This window comes from Xiphias gladius, chromosome 3, assembly GCF_016859285.1.
Source record: "Xiphias gladius isolate SHS-SW01 ecotype Sanya breed wild chromosome 3, ASM1685928v1, whole genome shotgun sequence".
Taxonomy (NCBI): Eukaryota; Metazoa; Chordata; class Actinopteri; order Istiophoriformes; family Xiphiidae; genus Xiphias; species Xiphias gladius.
In genome coordinates, this window is record NC_053402.1 from 3897000 (window position 1) to 3918669 (window position 21670).

General features: G+C 38.6%; 1 protein-coding gene across 2 annotated transcripts in view; it reads right to left on the reverse strand.

Moving 5' to 3' along the window:
• gna13b (guanine nucleotide binding protein (G protein), alpha 13b) overlaps window positions 1–20118 on the reverse strand; it is a 28636-nt gene extending 8518 nt beyond the window's left edge. For both annotated transcript variants that reach the window (XR_005709703.1, XM_040157641.1), the window contains exons 1-3: window positions 19758–20118; window positions 4692–4921; window positions 2299–2349 (exon numbers count right to left, since the gene is read on the reverse strand). Coding sequence is in view for 1 of the 2 variants with exons in the window: in XM_040157641.1 (XP_040013575.1) it covers window positions 2299–2349; window positions 4692–4921; window positions 19758–20040 (564 nt within the window). In the remaining variant the exon portion in view is untranslated. The remainder of the gene's footprint in view (window positions 1–2298; window positions 2350–4691; window positions 4922–19757) is intronic.
• Window positions 20119–21670: the final 1552 nt, after the last annotated feature.

The following is a 21670-nucleotide window of genomic DNA, read 5'->3' on the forward strand; positions in this document are numbered from 1 at the left end:
GAAGAGACACGGAAAAGGATTTGATAACATGCGTGAGACAGGATTTTTTTTCCTTCCAAAATGGATATGGACTGCACTTATATAGTGCTTTTCTAGTCTTATCGACTAGTCAAAACACTTTACACTGCCACATTCTCACACACACACGATGCATCAGGGGCAATATGGGGTTCAGTATCTTGCCCAAGGACACTTCAACATTAAGAATGGAGGAGCCGGGGATTGAACCACCAACCTTCTGGTTAGTGGACGACCCACTCTACTACCTGAGCAACAGCCATATACGCAAGAAACGACTGATCCACGTTGTTTGTGCACTGATTTGCAGCAAAAAAAAAAAAACAAAGAAAAGAAAATAATACGGTTGGGAGAATAGACTCTCTTTTAGCTATGCTTGTTGATGTTGTACAGCTCTTGTACATATACCCTTGTAGATGTACATTATAACAAGAGGGAATGTGAGTAGGTTGTACAACTCCCACATCCCTCTAAAAAGAGGGATCGTGAGTATGCTTTCACACCTGCAATCCAGTTAATTTGGCCCAGACCATGGAAAAAAGATCTATTGCTGCCTTTTAGTTCTGGTCCACTTCACGTTCACACTGACTTACTGCAAACCAAATGAGGTGTAAACAAAAAGCCATATGGACTGCCAGGTGCCTCGTTCATTGGGTGGTTTTGGTGAATTGCTTGTGAATTGTGGCAAAAATTCAATTGAAGAATTATTAGTCCAGACTGCAGCTGGACCTAATACATATTAAACAGGAACAGATAGCAACGTGATGAGAAAGGGGCGTCTTATATCGTAATATTATTTGTGAATAGCTACTGTATGGCTATGTTTTACACACTTTATAATGCAGAACTGCATAAAATCATGATACACTTCTGTTTTATCTCCTTCAACATTTCCTGATGTACCAGGTAAAATCCCTGCACTCACGTGCTGATGCAGATTTGTGTTACAATGGTTGCCAAATGATCATACATTAATGATCATACTTATGTCACTTGTACAGATCACTGAACTTAAATCCTGTAGCTGATTTGGTTTCCTTTCACACCACAAACAAAGAACACAAGAGTCGACTTGGAACTGGACTGGTTCAGACTATTTTTTCAAGGAGGCTTGGTCTGGTTGTTTGGTCTGAAGGCTCACAGCGTTCATGGCAATTTAAACAAACTGATCCAAACGTGCCAGGTTTCGTTTGAACTACACCAAAAAGATTAGGTGTCAAAGCACCCCAAAACTACTTTGGTAGGCTTGGGGAAACTCCGTCCATTAGACAAGAGCTGGTGTTGCTCACTTGTTCTTACAGAGGTTAAAAAACAACATGGGTATCTGTTCCTTACAGTCTCTGGCACCAGAAACTGGAATGAGTTCCTTTTTAACATTAAAAAATAGGCAACCACAACAACTGTAAAGAAAAAAAGGGTGGAAGTATAAGTTCATCATTCTAGTTATAACTCGTGACTAATTTTTATACTTATTTTTTGTAGTTTTCTGTAGTAGTGTAGCTGTGTTTTAATGTCCCTCTTATAATATTCAATAAATGTTTAGTTTTTAAAAATTTTCAGGCACCGTCCGTCCAAGTTATAAAAGATTGTGCAAGAAAGCACTTAACCAGATATTTCTAGCTGTATATTCCCATATATATAACTAGTGGAAGATTTACTGACAACTACTTCTTCTATTTAGAACAATTTCCGTCATTTCTTAGAAAAGGCACTGATTGACCAGTAGGACCCTGGGGGAGGAGGGGGTAGTACAGAGTGAACAAGGAAACTTTTGCTTAGCTTCCGTATCTTGTCATTGACTTTTAGTAATTTGTCATGGGCTTTGAGATTGTCACATGACCACATCTTCATTTGTTTCTAAATGGCTCAGTGAAGCTATTTGTAGTCTTACGTATAATTTCCTGTCTCTTATTATGCTGTCTGATTACAGCAGGCTTGTTGATGAATTGTTTAATACATCTGGGAATTCTGGCCCTAAATTTGTAAAACCCAATAGCCAAATGTTTTCAAATTATTGTTCTGAGCAACAGTATTTCTGGAATGTCCCCCAGCATAACCTATAGTGTTTGACTCAGCCTGATGGTGGGCAGTGTCAGTGAGCTGTGCTGGCAGGCAGCTACATGGGGGAATAGTGAGTGCACAGTGGAACAAACCAGTGTGTAGAAATGACTAGGGACAGGCAGACAATGGTTTCACTTCTCTTTTCAACAAACTAGCCAAGTACTATAATACTCATCTGGTCTGGATTTGTAGAGCCTTTGCAGTGTGGGCAGGACTTACCGACTGTCCGAGCTTTTCCAAATTGTCCAGGAAATACTTGACTGACTCCCCCTGAGAGAAAGAAGAGAGATAGTAACTTGATCATAAGAATTCTGAGTTTATTCTCCATTTTCATATGTCACATGGCTTTAACTCTTCGCATCAATATGGAAGTGGGTCACATTAACGTCACTTATTCATGTTATACCACCCCTTAACCACCGAGTAGAAAAACAAACTCTCTATGGATCCTATAAATATGTAGAGCTGTGATACATACGTTACACTAAACAAAGCTTAAAGGCAGTTAGACCTGGTCCTGTTTTAAAGCAAGATGCAGCCCGATCAGAGAAGGATATTCTGTTTGTCTATAGTAAAGCTGAAATTATTATCTTTAGTTTTAGGACTGTTGGTTGGACCAAAAAAAAAAACAAAAACAAAAAACACATCTGAAGAAATAACCCTGGACTTGGAAAATGTGATGGACATTTTTCACTATTTTCTAGTGCTTTATGGACCAAAAAATTAATTAATCAAACAAGAAAATAACTGACAGGCAGATTAACAGATAATTAACTAAACTGTTATTTTGATGATTATTGAAATACTTTGTTTTATTTTCTTTTAAATTGACTGATTGTTTTATCATTTCAGCTCTACTGTGGACATATTTAAATGTTTTTAAAAACCTTTGATTTTATAACATGTTTCATTCAGAAAACCATGTGTTTGGTTTGTTCACTTGACATAGTGTCTTCTATTTGTGTAGTCATTTGCACAGCAGGGCCATTTTACAAGACTATATTCCACTTTCTGGGGTGGGGGCTCAGTTCACACGTCACTTCCATCCTACCAACCCCTACCACACTCTCTACAGTAATGGTAAATGATGCTATATATAACACACTGCTCAGCAGTAAACTCTTGTCTGCACAATCTTTGCCCTCTGTCCATCAGACCTGCTCAAGGTATTTCATCTGAGTTATCTGATGTTCGATGCAAGCTGTGAACAAGTCTCACAGCCACTGAGAGACAATGGTGTAAATCTAGAGATCCTTCAGACGTGGGTACCAGTGGTACCTGTCGGCAGCCTTTGACACAGTGTGATGAAAACTAAATAAAAATATCTAGTTGCAGCCCTAGATATTTTACCCAATACAGTCTGCATTGAGGTGAAGTTAGTTTCAAGTTCCATATTTGCCAGTTGTGCGTATTATTATTTTAATGTTGCTAGGTGTTGTCTGCCTCACAAAAATACCTTGCAATATCATGATATAATTTTAACTGTTTAACTGTTAAAAGACAGTGTGTGTGGCCTTTGTTGTGTGAAGTGGCAGCTCTGCTCTTTATCTCTAAAGGTTAAAATTATTAAACCACTTTCACACAACCGAAGTAGCTCCCATATCTGGAATCTATTCCCCTAAAGGAATCAACAGCAATATTACTTTTGATGTCAACCATGCTTACTGTTGCTTTACATAGTCATGACATAAATACAACCCTAATGTGAATGCATACTGGCAGATGCTGACTGTTTCGTTGGGGAAGAAACCATGGTGACTTTGGTTATGTCAAATGCATTCCTTCTACAGACCATAATATGACTTGTTTTAATTAAAAAGAAATTGAAATCAGTAAGTCAAGTGGCAGGTAGTGCAAAGCTTATAACCAATAATATCACATCATGCTAATACCCATAATAGCAGAGTAACATTAGAAAAGACAAACACACAGTGAACTAACTGCTCTTTGAATCTCAGAGTTAGCTGCTTGGTGAGCCAATCTCCCTGCTGGACAGTTACAGATAATTTTCCCGTAAGCAAGACATTGTTAGACCACAACTTAAACTTGTGGAAAGCAGTCAGGGAGACATGGAGGAAGGAAGGGCGTGGGGAGGCAGAGGGACAGAGAGCAAAGAGAGAATAAGCCCTTCATTAACTTGTCTGCGTTCGTCTGTGTGCACTCAGCAGCTGCTGCTCTGCCCAGTTAAATGTGAGGAAGATCCTTTATCTCTTACTGTCAATGCTCATCTGTACACTCAAAGCTCCCTAAACGTACTCACAAGTAATCAATGGACTTCCCACAGTCACATGCAAATAGTTAAAAGTAAGTCTCATGGATGTCAACTATGTAACACAGGGCAAACACTGAAGCAGGGGTTGAAGGGTAACTTTATAAATGAGTCAGAGATATGTTAAACTGATCCACAACACCAGAAGTAAATTCTAGGTGAAATTCAGCCTCTCCCCTAAATACCACAGATTCACCGGACAGTGCCACAAAGACACACCCCTGACCTCAACCCCTTGAACTTGTGTTTAGTGTCAAAGATTGTATCAGAAATGCAATAAGAATACTTAGTCTGGAGTGATAAAGTTTTTGCAGTATGGACATTGGGTAGCACTCTTACTCACCAGCTGGAACTCCCTGCGGCGGTCATAGGCATTCTGGATCCCCTGGTCGGCCCACAGGGCGCGGATGGACGGCAGGTAGTGCTGAAAAACTTTGGGCTCCACCATGCCGTGACCATGAGCCATCGCTGACCGAGTGTCAAAAGCCATCATGGTGTCTCCGTGCCGCTGGTTCGACAGGTTGCCCCATGGGATGTGTAGTTTCTCTCGAGCATCCACCAATACTCGGATACCTGAAGGGGGAGAGAAACACATCAAGATTATGTTCTTGTTCAAGATTATCCATTACAGCCTACATTTCTTATGACAGGGATCATTCAGATATGTGATTCTTCTAGAAGAAAGGAAAAGAACTGCACTATAAAAAATGGAGTTGCATCAGACTGGCATCACAGGAACTCTGTATCAAAATTCTGTTGATTCAGTCGTATCCTAACTTTGGTGGATTTACATGAGAGTGAAATGACCAACTATCTACATAAAATACATCAAATCAATGGACATCGACGTGAAATGCATAGTTACTATTTGATATCAGTGATGTTGACCATGCACGGAGGACAAAAACCATACATGCTTCGAAACCAATAAAAAGGCTAAAGCTGCTTATTACAGGTGGGTTGTTTGGTGGATTGGTTGGTAGGTGGGTAGGTAGGTTTTCTCAACAAGTGCTCATCCGATCGACTTCAAACTTCGTGTGTGTATTGCTGAGGACCCACGGAAGTGCAGTGTCGACTGTGAATGGATGGATGAGTGGTTCTCGAAAAACATAAAAAGAGAAATATTAAACGGCAGTCGGTTAAGGCTGGGATAACTCATCCACGTAACCCACGCCATCGATTAGACAACGGCATTGCAAAGATGTCTGTGCCCGGTCAAAGCATGGATCCCCCAGAAAACAAGCTGCAGCTACAAAACCTAGCACAGGATCATCTTAAGTGTGGGACTATTTTAGACAAAGACCAACGCTCTTCAAATTGGAAATGGCTGGTGACTTCAAGCGAGAGCATCCCGCAGCGCTTTCTTTAAGATGCAGCGACAGCAAGATAGCACCCTTTTGTTTACTTTTATACCCACCTAAGCATGATATTTTAGGATTATTAACAGGCCAAACGAGTATTTTATGCACTAATGCTGTTATGGTAACATAATGTAACACCATGAATCATCTAACATTATTATTATCAGCCATGTATGAGTGACAAAACTGACATTTAATCATTTCAAATATTTTTCTTGCTGATGCAAAAATACATTTGCCAGTGATTTTCTTAACTGCATATTACTCCAGTGATGAAATAAATCCATATCATACCTATTAAATTTTAAGTCAAATTCTTCAGTAAAAATAGAGATTCTCTAGTACAGGGACAGGGTTGCTGTGACACACACTGATTAGGTTAATCTACACTCATTTACCAATTTATTAGGTACACCTAGATAAATCTAATGCACTATAATACAACAGGCCTGCAATAAATTCTCCCTTCATGAGGACAGTGTTCAGTTTTTATTGAATCTGTTTAAGAGGATGTTGATTTATCTTAATGGTCATTTTGAAGGCTGTAATTTGTGGTACTGTTGAACTGTACTGGTTTATACTGAGGAGTGTTCCTAATATTTTGTCAACTCTAATTCACATAAATGGGATGGACAAAATATTAGGAACATCTCTCGGTTGTAATAGGGTCTATTATTATTATTAATGTCATACCACAGCAGTGATGAGGAAATTAGATGATTGAATATAATATTTTACTATTAATGAGATAAGCACGTTTTGTACAGGCACTGCACTAGTGATAATAAATAAACAGTAAGTGAATAGAAAAAATGTACAAATGCAAATGTGCAAAAAGTAATGTGCAAGGTAGAATCTCCAGGCCATTTAACATTAGCATACAGCAGGTCCAGAGTCCTGTCTCCTCTGGCAGTGCAGTCCTCAACTGAGTCTATGCTCTTTGTTATCCTCTTTCAGTTGAATCAACACCTCTTATAACAGTTTCAACAAGAACTGAAAATTCGAATCGTCATGGAGGTAGGATTTATTGCTGGATTCATTACTCATTTTGTTTACAAAATGTCAAGAGACAGTAAAAAATGTCTGTTGTAGTTTACCACAACCCAATTAGATTTCTTTAGATGTCTTGTTTTGTGGGACCAACAGTCCAAATCCTAAAGATATTCAGCTTAGTGTGATGTATGACAAAGAAAAGCATCAAATCCTCTCACTTAAGAGGCTGGCACCAGTAACTGTGGGCGGTGGGTGGCTGGAGGTAGAGTGGGTCGTCCAGTAACCAGAAGGTGGGAGGTTCAATTCCCGGGTCCTCCACTCCACATGTCAAAGTGTCCTTGGGCAAGATACTGAACTCTAAATTGCCCTGATGGCTGTGCTGTCAGTGTGTGTGTCTGTGTGTGTGTGTGTGTGTGTGAGAATGAGATTTGTGTATGGGTGAATGTGGCATGTGATGTAAAGCACTTTGAGTGGTCTACAAGACTAGAAAAAGCGCTATATAAGTGTATTCCATTTACCATAACTGTGTGGCATTTTTGCTTAAAAAATAACTAAAACAATTATCAGAATAGTTACAGATTAATTTCCTTTCGGTCAACTAATCCATTTATAGACTAATCCCCTACAGCTCTAGTGGACAGTATCAGGCTGCTTTACAACATTCTCACACACCACCCCTCAGTTCAAGGTCCATGAGATGATTCTTGAGGCCTTTAAAGGACTACATCATGACAGAAAAAGGTCTTTGTCCGTATCTGTTTCCCTGCTACCGCCTTCTACATTGTCTGTAAGTAACACATACAAACAACGTAAGATAATTAATAATTCTTGTGAGACTGCAGGTCAGCAAGAAAGTGGTATGAGTCCAGAGTGATAAGGAAAGTGCCAGCCATTCTTACTAATATCCTCTTTTTCCTGAGAAAGAGGTGTTATCATGAGGCTGTACTTCAGTTTGATCTCTTTAGGTCTACTTCTAACTGTGCTTGTATATCTGTCAGAGCCACTAGCATAGCAATACTAAACACACAAAAATGTTGGATCCTTCACTGCCCATAACGCCTCCCCACCTGGTAAATGTCCATGACTTTAAACCTCCATAACACCCATTTGTAACACAGACTTTCTGTTATAAATATCAAGACTCAGAGAATAAGTCACAGCAACGGTGATAACACCAGTCACGTTATTCTTTCAAACTTTGGAAAACTCCAGAGACACAGAAGACATTATACAACTGTTTTCACAGGCAGAGAAGTGCTCCTCACAATGAGGACACTTTTTGAACTAACTTTATGGGACTGTCCCTTTACTCTACTGTCTGCCAAGCACACAAATGGATAAATGTATCTATTTAAAACGCATATCTAACTTTGATACCAATATCTTATATTGGCAAAAGTGACCAGTGGATCAGTTCCTTCAAAAATTGATGTAGTCTTCCAACTTCATGTGATACTAAAGAATTATATTGTATTATAGTGGAGTTGTACAATGAACAGTGCCTCTGCTAATATCAGAAGAAATTATAACATTTTTATGAAATATAATTAAGATTATTAAGTTTCAGGGAAAATGAGCAGTGCCACTACATCACACAGCAAAGAAGGTGCATTTAATGAGTGAGGCAACTACATTGATAAAAAAAGTTTACAAGTTGGGGAAAGTTGAGACAAACAGCCCAATCAGTTACAATTACGTACTGATGTGTGAGAAAAACAAAATACAAAACTTGTCAACACTACACTTCAGGTCAGAGAATAGGCTGAAGTTAGTTTAATAACCACCAGAAACAGGTCTTATTCAATAGAGCCTGCATCGAGCTGGGAGCTCTAACCACCTTCACTATTCAATTCCCTGGGGGGAAACCTTGAGTATGATCTTATAGAATATGACACTTTTATATCATCATCATTGCTCGAACTGACTTTAGTCTCATAGTCTAAATGCAGTTTGAACTTTTTTCACTCCGGTCCCGAGTGCTGAAGGAATACTGAACACTTTTTTGCATTAAAACATTACATTTCTGGATCACAAACATTGCAGCCACAAAATCGATCCAGTGAAAAACTTACAAACAGACAAAACCTAATTTTGGTTGTGTTCAATAGGATGACACTGGCAGTCCATTGAGCAGAGATGAGCTGCGAGCTGAGGCGCTGAGTTTATGTTACAGCTCTGTGAACTCTGCTTCACCCCTTCAAACAAGCTTGCTCTGACAATGTGCTCAGTTTCTTGGCTGTCCCCAACACACAGGTTAATCCAGCTATCTGTAGGGTGGGTCTGTGTGTGAGCTGACAGCTCAAGGATGAGTGTGTTATGTCTGTCTACATATGTTCAGTTCCTGTGCCGAGATGCAGCTTTTATGTACTTTTCCGTCTCTGTTCTGGATTGGAAACAATATGAACACAGTCAAACTCTTTTGTCTTTCACAGTTGAGGACAGGTAACAGGATGCCAGACCAAACCAATACTTCAATACTGATATGCAGCAATTTTAGCTATATACACTCACGAGAGCAAGGCTCTATGCTTACATTTATTTTTAGGGGCACTTGTGCCCCTAACTAAAAAAATGTGTGGGGATTAGAGAAAAAAAAATTACAAAAATAAGTTACATTAATGCATCTCTTTTTTTAAAGAGTACATGTTTAACATTAAGCATACAGTATGTATAAAACACAGAGGGAAACTGACTTAATTAGAGGATAGCTAAAGAATTCTGAAACATATGATACAGCAGTGACCCAACAAAGGACAGGAATGCTTTGTGCTTGATTAATGCAAACCTTATCTAGTATCTTAAACCTGTGGCTACAACCTGAAAATGAGATAAAACAGAACTGAATTCATCTTGAAGGAAATTTTTGTCAAAGTTGCTCAGTATACACAGTATAAATAAATATATAAAGAGCAGCAGAAAATATCAAATGTTGATTAAATATATACAGTATTTACACATTGAAATAACAGTAGCTTACTCACTTTGGCACGCCTCACTTTCCAATACTAATGCCACTGATTCAGATCTAAGAGTTGATCTGCTTAATGTATTGAAATGATATGAATAAAATTAAAATGTTGTAACCAACATGATGCAATGGGCTGATGGTAGAGAATAGGTCTCACATTGTTGGAGCTACAAAAACACTCATTCTAGTCTGATTAAACAGTGGTTTTACAGAGAGCTTATTTTAGGTCAAACAATGTTGGCTGTGTACAGACACCAGTGTTGTGTCAAAGACTGCTCTCCGCCGGTATGTAGAGAGAACACAAACCCAACAACAGCAAAGTTTCATTTTGGCTTGTTATCAAGTTAATCCCTGGAATTAATGTTAGTTAGCTACAGCTAATATGGCCTGCTGTATGTCATTTTAATCGTGAGCAGAAGCGGTTGAAACCAGTTAAAAGTGAGAAGCTGCTACATGAAGTTTTGTAGACTGAGCTTTGCTAATAAGAGAGTCAGAACCAAGGAATCATTTAAACTGGTGTGCCTAAACAATTTGTCACATTTGCAATTTGTAAATTTCACTCTCATGCGAGCACAAATGCTTGCACTGTAGAGCCTTGTAGAGTAACAGCGTTGGGTTTAAGCTGGGAGAAACAAGGGATAATCACTGCTGAAAAAAAGTCCAGTGATTGACTGATTGATTGATTATGATGATTGATTTTTGAAATAATTTCAAATTTATTTAAAGCCTGATGATTAAAGAAATATTTAGATTCTCAATTTCCCCCAGAAAAGCCTTTCACTCCCCACAATTAACTTTAATTTTATCAACATTAAAATAGGGTTCATCTGAAATAATCTTAGATAAATAACGCATATAAATATTTGTAGGCTTGACCACAGTTTGCTATTATTGTTTAAGTATGTTTAAGCATTAGCAGCTGCAGATGAAGCAGGCTTTATATCAAGTCTACAAGGGCCAAGCTACAGTAAATGGTATTTAAAAGATTTTTTAAAGGATTATTTTCACACAATGAAACCTATATTTGATTAAATAAATAGAAAGCGGACACACGTTTCATGCTCTTACTTCAGTACACTGTGTGCCAAACCATTTACTTGTGTCATTAGTCAACTGAATTGCAATATAAAACGTAACTGATAGTTAAGCTAAATGGATTTTGGGATTCTACCCGAAGGAGGATGCACTCAGCAGTAAACATTTCAGTAATCTCCACAACAAGCAATAGGTCTGGACTTGCAATCATCTGAAGGCCACCCAGGCAGGCAGGTTACACCTCTGACCTCCAGGAGGTGAGACTATTCTACTTGGATCTGTTCCCCTGATCATAACCTTAGTTTAACACTGCTCCTACACCGGCTACTTCTTTTTAGTTAACCATAGTTACACTAATAAATGTCAAGTCATATTTCTGAATCTACAGAATAATGTGTAATTTTGACATACATGTCTGTTTGCACCAGTATGCATGGAGAACAGAAGAATGCAGAGACAGTGAATCTCATTCAGTAAATTTTAATTTCACAGCAAAGCACAGTGCAGCTTTGCTGATAAATGGAACAAATATGAATATAAACACATCAAGTCAAAGTCAGCCTGTAATGTAAACTGACTAAGCACCACTCACTAAGGTGAGTGGTGCTGAAAAAATAAATTACATTTTTTTTTTTTTTTACTATTCTTTGACATTTTATAGATCAAATGATTAATCAAATAATCAAGAAAATAACCTAATGAGTAATGAAAATAATCATTACTTGAAGCCCTGACACATAATTTAATTACTTTGACTTTATCTGGACAATTCATTGTTCAATTATAGTTTAAAGGCTCTACACACTTGTGGCACACCTGTGCCACAATCTAGACTGTGTTTTAAAAAACAAGTCTAGACTGATTTTTTTTTTTTTTTTTTTTTTTTTTTAAATGAGCAAATTAGTTCTTGAGAATGTTATGCCTTTATTAGAAAGTGACAATAGAAAGATGACAGGAAACAATTGGAGAGAGAGATGGGGAATGACATGCAACAAAGGTCACCAGCTGGACACAAACCAGGGAAATATGAGGTTCATGGTCACTGTCTTAAGCCCCTAGGCTACCAGGGCAGCCTATGTAGAGACTACTCATGGTCTTATTAGCTTTTTTGCATCTGTTGTGGGGGACAACTAATAATTTTATTATTCTTATAGGAATAGTACATGTTGTTTGATAACCTCACTTAATTGCAAGCACAGGTTCATAGCACAGGCTATTAAAATGTAAAGTTACTGAACATGCAAAAGCAATCTCCGCAATCTTCTCTCCAAGCTTACTGATATTATCCTTTGTAAGCACAGCAGGTCCTTGCTATTTTAAACAACATTAAACACCATACAGAACCCTACAGCGCAAGCATTTAACTTACATGTGTAAATGAAAATTATAATGTGCAAATGTGAAAAATTATTTGGGCACACCGGTGCGAGCGATGATGAATTCCAGTTCCAGTTCTAAAACAGTTCTCTACTTATAAGAGACCGGGAGCATTCTATCAGTACTTTAAAAGACCAATGAGTGAGATTAGCAGATTGGAAGATATGATTTTGGTATTTATGGTGCATGTAGCTTCTCCTCTCTGGCTGTCTCTGTTCTGCTCTCTCTGTCCGTGTCAACTTACAATAGTAGATGAAAGTATCTAACCTAACTGTGTAGCCTAACTCGGCACATACCATAATCTGAGCAAGTTCTTGTAGACTGTCTGTCTGTGCTATACCTGCCCAGCAGTGAATTCAAAGCAGTAGTAAAAGAGAGTTAAGAGGATGAATGAGTGATAGTAACTTCATATCTATGTTCATTATTTTTAAACTTCACCCAGTGCTTGATGTCATGAATGTTTCTTATTTTATTTAGTTTTTACATTTAATTCCAGGGAGATGTTATTGAGTTTATATAGTGACTTTGCTTTTTTAGATATTGCTCTTGCTTTTTTTAAAAATATTTTACTATATCTAAGATGTGAATAAATTGTAATCCTCCTCTGAATTTATCTTTTAATAATTAAAAAAAATAATTTTTTGTAATAATAAAAGAACCAATAAGAATATCAATAAAGTACCAGACAAATAAAGAGTATTGATAAGTGTAGTGCAATTGATAAAATCCTATCCTCATCCATCTCTTGTTCTGTCACATTCATTAGCAAAGCTCAGTGTACACAACTTTAACGTAGCAGCTTTTCTTTTTTAGCTAGGGCTGAACATCGCTTTCACTGGTTAAAATGAAAATGGCAGGTCATATCGGTCTCCACTAACTAACGTTAATTCCATGACCAATTTCATGTGGGATTCTGGGTCTGTCTCTAAAAAAATAACTCTCACTAACTCACAGACTAAAGTAATGGAAGTAGATACGGGTGATGGAGATGGACGGCAGCCTGAAGCCGGACAGCGCAAGGCAGGACAACGTGACTCGTTTCTGATGGCCGTTCTGATACTCTCAGCTCCGGAGTCCGGCTGACAGCAGTATCAGCAGCCCCGCAGGAGAAACTTCGATACGGTAGGATTTCATTACTGAGCTATGCCCAAGACATGAGAGTCATGTACAGGAGTATGGTGTGGGATAGTTGTAGGCCCTGTTCATACCTGTCATTAACATGTATCTTGGGTGATCTGATCAAAAGTGGACAGCTTCACACCTGGCATAGAATGTGTTTCCACATGCGTCTAAAGTGACCGCTTGTGATTCGGATCTCACCTCCCCGCTCTATATGCAAATAAACATGCACGTAATTTCCGTTTGCAAAGACCAAATGTATTGTTGTATTTAACCAGTGGGAGGCAGCAATGCACTTCCTGTGCCTTGTCTGCTGGACATTAAAAAAAGAAGACGAGAAGAAGTAATCAAAACAATATTGACTGGGTCTATTCCTCTGTGTGTTCCAGGCAAACCAAATCACCCAAGATGTTTGACGCACTCATAATATATTGCAATGGGCTTTTCAAAATTATCAGACGTCGTGAAAAAACCCATCTTACACGATTCGAGAATGCGAGTGAGTACATACATCCGCTAATGCAGAGGACATCAGTTGAGAAGGCGTACCTTCAGTGTGGCCCAGGACACATTTGCATACACACCACTAAAAGAATGTGGCCATATGCGGGCCAGACCACCTCCAACTGTGGTCTGAGCAATCGGATCACAATGCATCTTGGGTGCATTCACACCTGTATTAGGTGCTGTGCACTTGTGATTGGATCACCCAAGACCCATATTAATGCCAGGTATGAACAGGGCTGTAGTCAAGGTGTAATGAAGAGAAGACATCCACAATAATGTTGAGTGTTTATAAAAACTAAAAATATAGATAAGAAAAAGAATGAACCAACAAGCCACCCCCCACCCCAACCCACCGGAGTTGATGCATCGGTTAGAAGTGCCGACTCTGAAAAATATCCTGACTCGGGGACAGCTCTACTGGATTTACTTTCGATAAAATGTCATCAACCCCCAAACCTATTAACAAAAACCTAAAATAATTTAGTAGACTCTATGCATCCTGTTCATTTGTTAGGTCCCAAGTGTTTAGTTTTTTTCAAGTCCTATGTTTCAAAATTCTTTAGCAATCTCCTTTTTAAGTTATTTTGTTCCTACGCCTTATGCATACTGTATGTTTAAAGCTAAAAGTTTACTGTTTAAAAAAAAAAAAAAAAGAGAGAGATCCATTAATGTCATGTCTTTCAAAAAATGACCGTGTCCCTACATATTTGTCTGTGCCCATAGTGTAGAGCCCTGGCATATACGTGCATTTTTCAGGCTATTAATATGCTACACTGCAGGCTCTAGTGGCTTCATGATAACCTCTGAAGTGTCTAAATAATGCACATGTTCATCACCTGATCAGTCATGACAGTTTCACTGCACACAAGCAAAAGCATAACTCAAATGTGGGTTACAACAGGGAGGCCCAATAGGAAGTTGTCTCTAAAATGCAGCTCCACTTGCATCATCTTCACACAATTCTGGTTCCACATCAGTGAGAGCCCAAGTGTTTAAATGACTAAACTTGATGTTAATACTCCTGTTTTTAACCAAAAACTCTGCTCCACTTCTGCCTCATATAAGACCGGAAACACTGATTTCACTCAGTGTACTGCCACATGCAGCTGTACCATGCTACTAATTTATACATGCAATTGAATGGACCAAAAAAGGCAAGACCAATGGAAACAGACTACAATGCAGCCTGCTTCGGATAGTACAGTCACAATCAGATGAAACTGATGCTGATTTAAATTTTTTTTTTTTTTTAATCTGACATCAGTTTCTCAAAATGAAATAAACAGGAAATGTACATGGAATACAGGCATACATGACAGCTCGGGGTAAGGCTTACGTAAATATATTTATTATAATAAAATAACAACACAACTAATCGGGGTGCAATGATCCAACCTTTCCTGTCCTTTTTCCCAAATATGCATACCATATGCCCTCGTGTAAATTACCTGAGTTGGTAGCCCACTATGACTGAATGAATTATATCACTTAAACTGTCCCCCTCTAAAAAAATGACTTACCCAAGCTCTGTCTTACACAGCAGACAGAGCTTGGGAACAGTTGGTGCTGTCAGACGTGTGAGTATCAACAAACAGGCTCTGGAGGAAGCAGAACTGAGGTTAGAATATATTAATATTACAGTTCTAAATGTGAAACACATACTTAAAAAAAAACAACTAGTGGATAAACACAACAGACTGATTAGAATTTTAAACAATTCAGAAATACAATTTGCCCCCCCCCCAATAACTACAAACTACATGATGATGATTTGACCCAAGGTCTCAAAATGCTACATGCTGGTTGAAAGCTTGCATGTGGAACAGAGATCTTTTATAGTTTCATCAGTGACACACTTTTATCATGGTGGATGATCTCACCACAGCATAACAAATCAAGACTTTTCATTTTAATGACAGTGTTTACCTTTTTTAACTCCCTGGGTACAACACAAAATTACATGTGTAGTCTACTCCCACTTCCCACCCCAGGACTGATTTAACTTTTATCCTGAAATGACACTGACACCAACAGTTTCCTTTTCAGTTTAACCACGTCAAGGGTCAGTTACTTCCCCCTGACTGAAGCTGAGCAAGCTTTTCGAGCCTCAAACACCACACTTCCCTGTTTGCACTTTTTCAAAGGGAGTTTACGCCTCAATAGCTAATTTTTGAAGAATTTGTGAGGCCATCAAAAAGGTGTCCACACTATGAAAGGGGGGACGATAAGGAAGACCGATGAAATTTGAGATCAGCCTAAGAAAAAGGCCATTTCTGCAGAGTTCAAATATTCGTTTGGTGAGGTTGTCAGGGCACATTTGAATAGTAAAGCTGGCCCCAAAAAATTACTGGGCATTTAACAGTGAAAACAGACATGCATAAAAATCAACACAAGGGGCTGAATGAAAAATGATCCATGAAGGTTGGTTTCAGTAACATTGATTCATGAATTTGAAGGTTCCAGAGAAACCAAAGGAAGGATTTTATAACTCTGGAAATTTGGTATGACAACAAATGTTTTATCCTTCATCTCAACAATAGCGGGTTTGCCACTCCTGCATGGCTACTGACAGAACTGTCAGTAAAATCACTGACCACACTGAGTAGAAGAGGACGAAATCAGGTGTGCTGCTGAATATCGTCGCATTGCACTGTGGCAAATGTTTCATTTTCCACTTTTTTTGCCAGACAACTATGCCTTTTTTCTGGAGCCTCTGCATCCCCACTGTGCCAAGACAGTGGTCTCATTCAGTATGTTTATATGAACAGAAGAAACTAGGTTTCTTAGGGAAATCAAGTTACACAGGAAATGAAACACCATGTTTACATGCACTGTAACAACCCTTTTACTGTAAACTCTCATACACAAAAAGAAGGTCAATAATCACATCTACCAACCTTATTTTAAAACCATTACTTATCTTAACTGTAGTAGTGCGCATAGTTTTTGATTGATGCACAAAGTGTCTAAATCTTACAAACTAAAAAAAGAGAAGTCTAGCTCGGAAAACAATTTTCTGTAATCCCTTATACCAATTACAGAAAACGGACAAATGTGTGAGATTTAGAAATCAGATTACCGCAGAAAGCAGGTTACTTAAGTGCATGTAAACACACTGATTGAAATGAATGAGGGGCCTGCGTTTTTTTTACGCAGTGCTGATGCTGATTTGAACAAGGCTTTAGAAGGGAAGACAGACACTTTAAATTGTGAATTGAGCCAATACCAAAAGTAGCAGCACTGTCTAGAGTTACTAAATCTTGAAGACAAGGTGTAAAACCAGCAAACACCTGAGGGTCAATCCTAGTAAAATGTCTTAGATGGAATAAACAACAAGGATCAACCATAATGTTGTGTAAAGATAATTTAAAGAGCCCAGTAATGTTCATATTTTGGCATGTTCACAACCATCAGCTGCTCTGTTTCCAGGTCGGGTTACTTGACAACAACTCGAAGAAGCACAACCAACCAAGGGTCGCTATGCCACTGGCCTGTGTGATCAGTGACTACCGTTTTAGTTTTTATTTCCACTTTTGTGTTTGGGTGGCACAGCATGTGCTTGATACACTGTGATGGAGATATTCATGTGATTAATGACAGTTTCCACAGCATCAAACACTTGACTGTAGAGCTGTAGTAAAATCTAGGTCATCTGAAAACGTATCTACTCTTCAACCAATTGACTATTCATGGGGAAAAAAAATCTGCATGTTTTCTCTAAATTAACTAAATCAGCCAGAGTGCACTGAGTGCACTCTACCTGGTAGCCTAAATGAATTATAAATAAAAATGAAAAGCTAGCATAACATATTAACATATGCCAATTCTGATATGTACACACTCAAAGCCTCAAGCGTTAAACACGAAAACTGACGACACATCCTAACGCAGACAAGGTAGCCCACCATTTTTAGATGATATGCCATGTTGGTTGTTGTGCCATTATATGCAAACTGCTGCTTACAAAGGTCATCTGTTTTAACAAAATGCAGCCACACCGAGGACTTCCTTGATATTATTCCTTGATACAATTAGTTTAGAGCCGGTAAACAAAGGCTATTGATGTAACACTTTTCTCTTTATGAAAGTAACACCGCCGATGGTCCAACTAATTTCTCATTGGTCGAGGGCATATCAACCAACCAATCAAGCGGGAGACTACAGCCCTGTGCGGCTGTGCCATGTAAATACAAATATCAATTTATCTACATCACAAAGATCAGCAACATGTACCCCAAGACTAAAGTCAGTACATTGAAACAGCTTGATTGGCCTAATTGGCAGCTGTAGTGTATTGGACTAAAGCTTGAAACTACTGATATAGATTAATGTCAAGTAGCCTATTTCAAATCTAGGGTTACCTCTGTGCTTTTTCAACTTTCTAAAATGTGGTATAAAAAAACTGAACTCAAGCTTCATGGGCAAAAACAAAGAAAGAAAAGAACATAAGACAGATTTTAGCATGTTGTTAATGCAAACTCAACATTTCCTGTAGTTAATTTTCACAGTAAAAGCTTTCCTGTGAAGAGAACTGTCTTTTACTGCCAAGTAGCCACAGGAAGCTGTGATTAACACCATTTTTAGCCACTTAAAATCAGTTTAACACCATGATGTGGACAGGTGAACAGCAGCATGCACTTACTACACATTTAAAAAAAGATAAGCAATGCCATTTGTTGTGTTGCTGCTAGTATAAAAGAAGGATAGTTCAGTGTTGTCATACAAGCAGTGGGAGACAATGACAGGTAAACAGGCAGGTACTCATTCTCAAAGTCAATGTCAAAAGAAAACAAAGCATACATTTAGTGAACAGTAATTTCTGTGGTATAGCTCAGTATTGGGGGGAACCAACGAGGACAAAACAATGTTGAACAGGCTCCACAATCAGATTCAAAATTATCGGGTTTTCAGAGCAACCTTATATGTAAAACAACACCTTACTTTAAATTATATGATTCACTAAGTAGGTCTACTTGGATATTCTTTGGTTACTCTGATTGACTTCAACAGCTGAAGTGTCTGTAGGTACTTTCCCTCCACAATGATGCAGGTTAATGCCAAAAGTTAACTGTCCCATAATGCACCATGTGCATAATTTTGGATACATCACGAAGCAATACACAATGTCACCAGCTCACTACTAAAATCTGTTTGCAGATGATGCAGCAGACTGCTAAATGTTGATGTAGACTATACGGTTATACCAAGGCTACGATTTTGTGAGGTGATTCTGTAACTTATAGATAACAGCTGAAACCACTGACAAACATGTTAATCTGTACTGTAACATTAAGTGTCACAAAAATTCTCACTTTTCATAAACTCAGCTCGGATCGGTGGGTGTTTACTGTTTGGAGAAATCAGATTTTATTTCAAAAGTGATAACATTTAATAGTTAAACACTGTACAGTTAACAAGCAAACGTAGTTACATTAATGATAAGAGATGATTTCTAAAACGATGCATGGCTCTTCTACTAAATTTCGTACCAGGATGATTGAGGATGCCGTTTAATTTATCAATGTCTCAGCTTTCAGAAAACGGCTCACAGTGTTCAGTCACGCTCTAATTCGGTTGGAGAGTTCTGCCTATGGTGTCATTTGATGATAGGCAAGTTTACAGTGAACAGCCACGTTTTGGTGTCATCTTCTCTCTATATGAGACCAAGTGGCATGTTTCGGGAATAAACAGGACAATGTCAAATCGCTGTGTACGTTATGTGTGACTTGACATTAAGAACAGAGAAAATGATTTATATTTGGGGAGCTCTGAATAAACACAAACAATGACCTCACTGCACAAGCTAACGTTCCCTTCAGTCACACCGTGTAGACAAACACAAATAACATGGGCGTTTCTTGATCGCTTAACCAGCTAACCAGACTTGCTTTGTCGAACACAGAAAAGTGCTCCAATCGGTTCAGCTGCAGTTAGCATGGCTACCAACTTCCCACTAAGTACTCTTTAGACCCTAAAGTAGGCAACCGATACCGTCGAAATAAGTCCGCTTAAACATGAGAAATACAATGGGTGCTCGGTGTAGCCTTACCTTTTATAACATTACTAAAAATCGTGGCTCTGAATTCTTCTTTGGCCTTCTGATCGAAGTCCTGCCCATGGATAATGCGCATCTGCTTAAGGAAAGTGGACTTGCCGCTCTCGCCTGCTCCAAGTAATAGGATCTTTACTAGCCTTTTTACATAGGTCTTATCTCGATTAATACACTTATCTATCTCTTTAGATTTCCGCAACTGTTCTGCCTCGCCGCTTGTGAGGAGACAGTTAGGAAAACATACAGATAAAACGGAGCGGGACGGCAGGAAATCCGCCATCTTTGAAACAACTTCATCGATACAGACAGCGAGGACTAGAGGGCTGAGCTCACCCCTGCCCGCTGCTGCATTCACGTGTCGTGGGAATCTAATCCAACGTTCCCTCAACTTTCACCAGTGTAGTTCAACCATCAAAATCCAGTCAAATAGCCAACTGAACTGAAGCTGAACTTTCAGATTCTGGCAAATGCTGGAACTTTGTTCTTAAGCAAAATACATTGAGTATTCCACTAAACTCAATTCTGGCTCAACCAATGCATACATATCAGGTAAAATAGGAAATTGATATCCCATATAACCAAATCAATTACCTGTTCCTGAAATTTTGATGAGTTCATTATTTATTACAACATTAAAAAGTAATAAAACTGTGTGTTAAACATATCATAGGTCTACAGAAAGCTTTAATCGAATGGGGTTCCGATGAACCTCTTTCTGTCTGTTACAGTCGTGGATACAAGGCGTAGTTTATGTGCTTCAAAATAAAAGGACAGTTTTTCCAACACACGAACCCAGCACAAGTTAGAGGCACAGTTGCGAGCGAGGCACGCTCACGATAAAGTACTTGAGCGCGCCCAAGCTTCAAGGTTTGGACGGGTTACACAGATTCCTGTAGCATCATGTCTGTCATTACTTTTCTGAGTTGGACAGATTTTTCAAAATACATCCAGTGCACATTTACAGAATAATTCTGATACAGTAGCTCATAACTTCATGGCCAGATTAGGGTTACTGTTAAAATAGGCCTGAGCCTCTGAACTCTGCTGTGTGGTTTTTGTATTTGATGAAAATCAGTTCAAAAACTCGCACAAGCCACAGTACCTTTAGGGGCCCCTGGAGTTGTTTTGGCCCCTAGGCAGTTGTCCACATTGCCAACAGCTAACAATCAGAATTGTGACTGAAAGCCATAGTTAACCTATTATGACTTGGTATATCATAATTATGAATTAGAAACACATTATGACTTGCAGTTATTTATAATTAATTATAATTATTATTTTGTAAACCAGACTTTAATCTGTGTAGTATCTTATAATTAGTGAACAGAGAATTTTAACTTCCTCTCTTAAATTTTGCAAATTTATTCATTTATATATTACATACATCATTTCCTGTTTTATTTTGTGTTACATGTCCCCTCATTTCAGATCCTTCACTTCCCGCCCTTGTACATCTCCCACCGGTGGGTTTGTATGCCCCGCCCTGATTGGTTTCACTTGTGTTTAATTGTTTTAGTCCTTAGAGTCAACCGTATCTGCAGTATTTCCTTGTGTTTAGCTTTCCATGGTTTAATTATCCTAGCAAGTTTTCCTAGCTCTAGCCTATTCCCTGTTGGATTTGTTTGCCTGTTCAACTGACTGCTTTTCTGTGTGCTGAACCCTGTGCCTGTTTCTGAGTCATGCTTTTCAGTCCTCTGTGGTTACAGTTGTCACACACGTCTGTACAGTAAATATGAAGCTAGGCCTACTGCCAACAGTCAGTTAACTTAATTTAGGATAAGCACTGGAGACAAGGAGAAACAGCTGGCCTTGCACTGTCCAAAGGTAACAAAATCCACTTAGCAGCATCTCTAAAGCCTACTAAGACATTATATTTTGTTTGTTTAATCCAGAAAAAAACTGAAATGTAA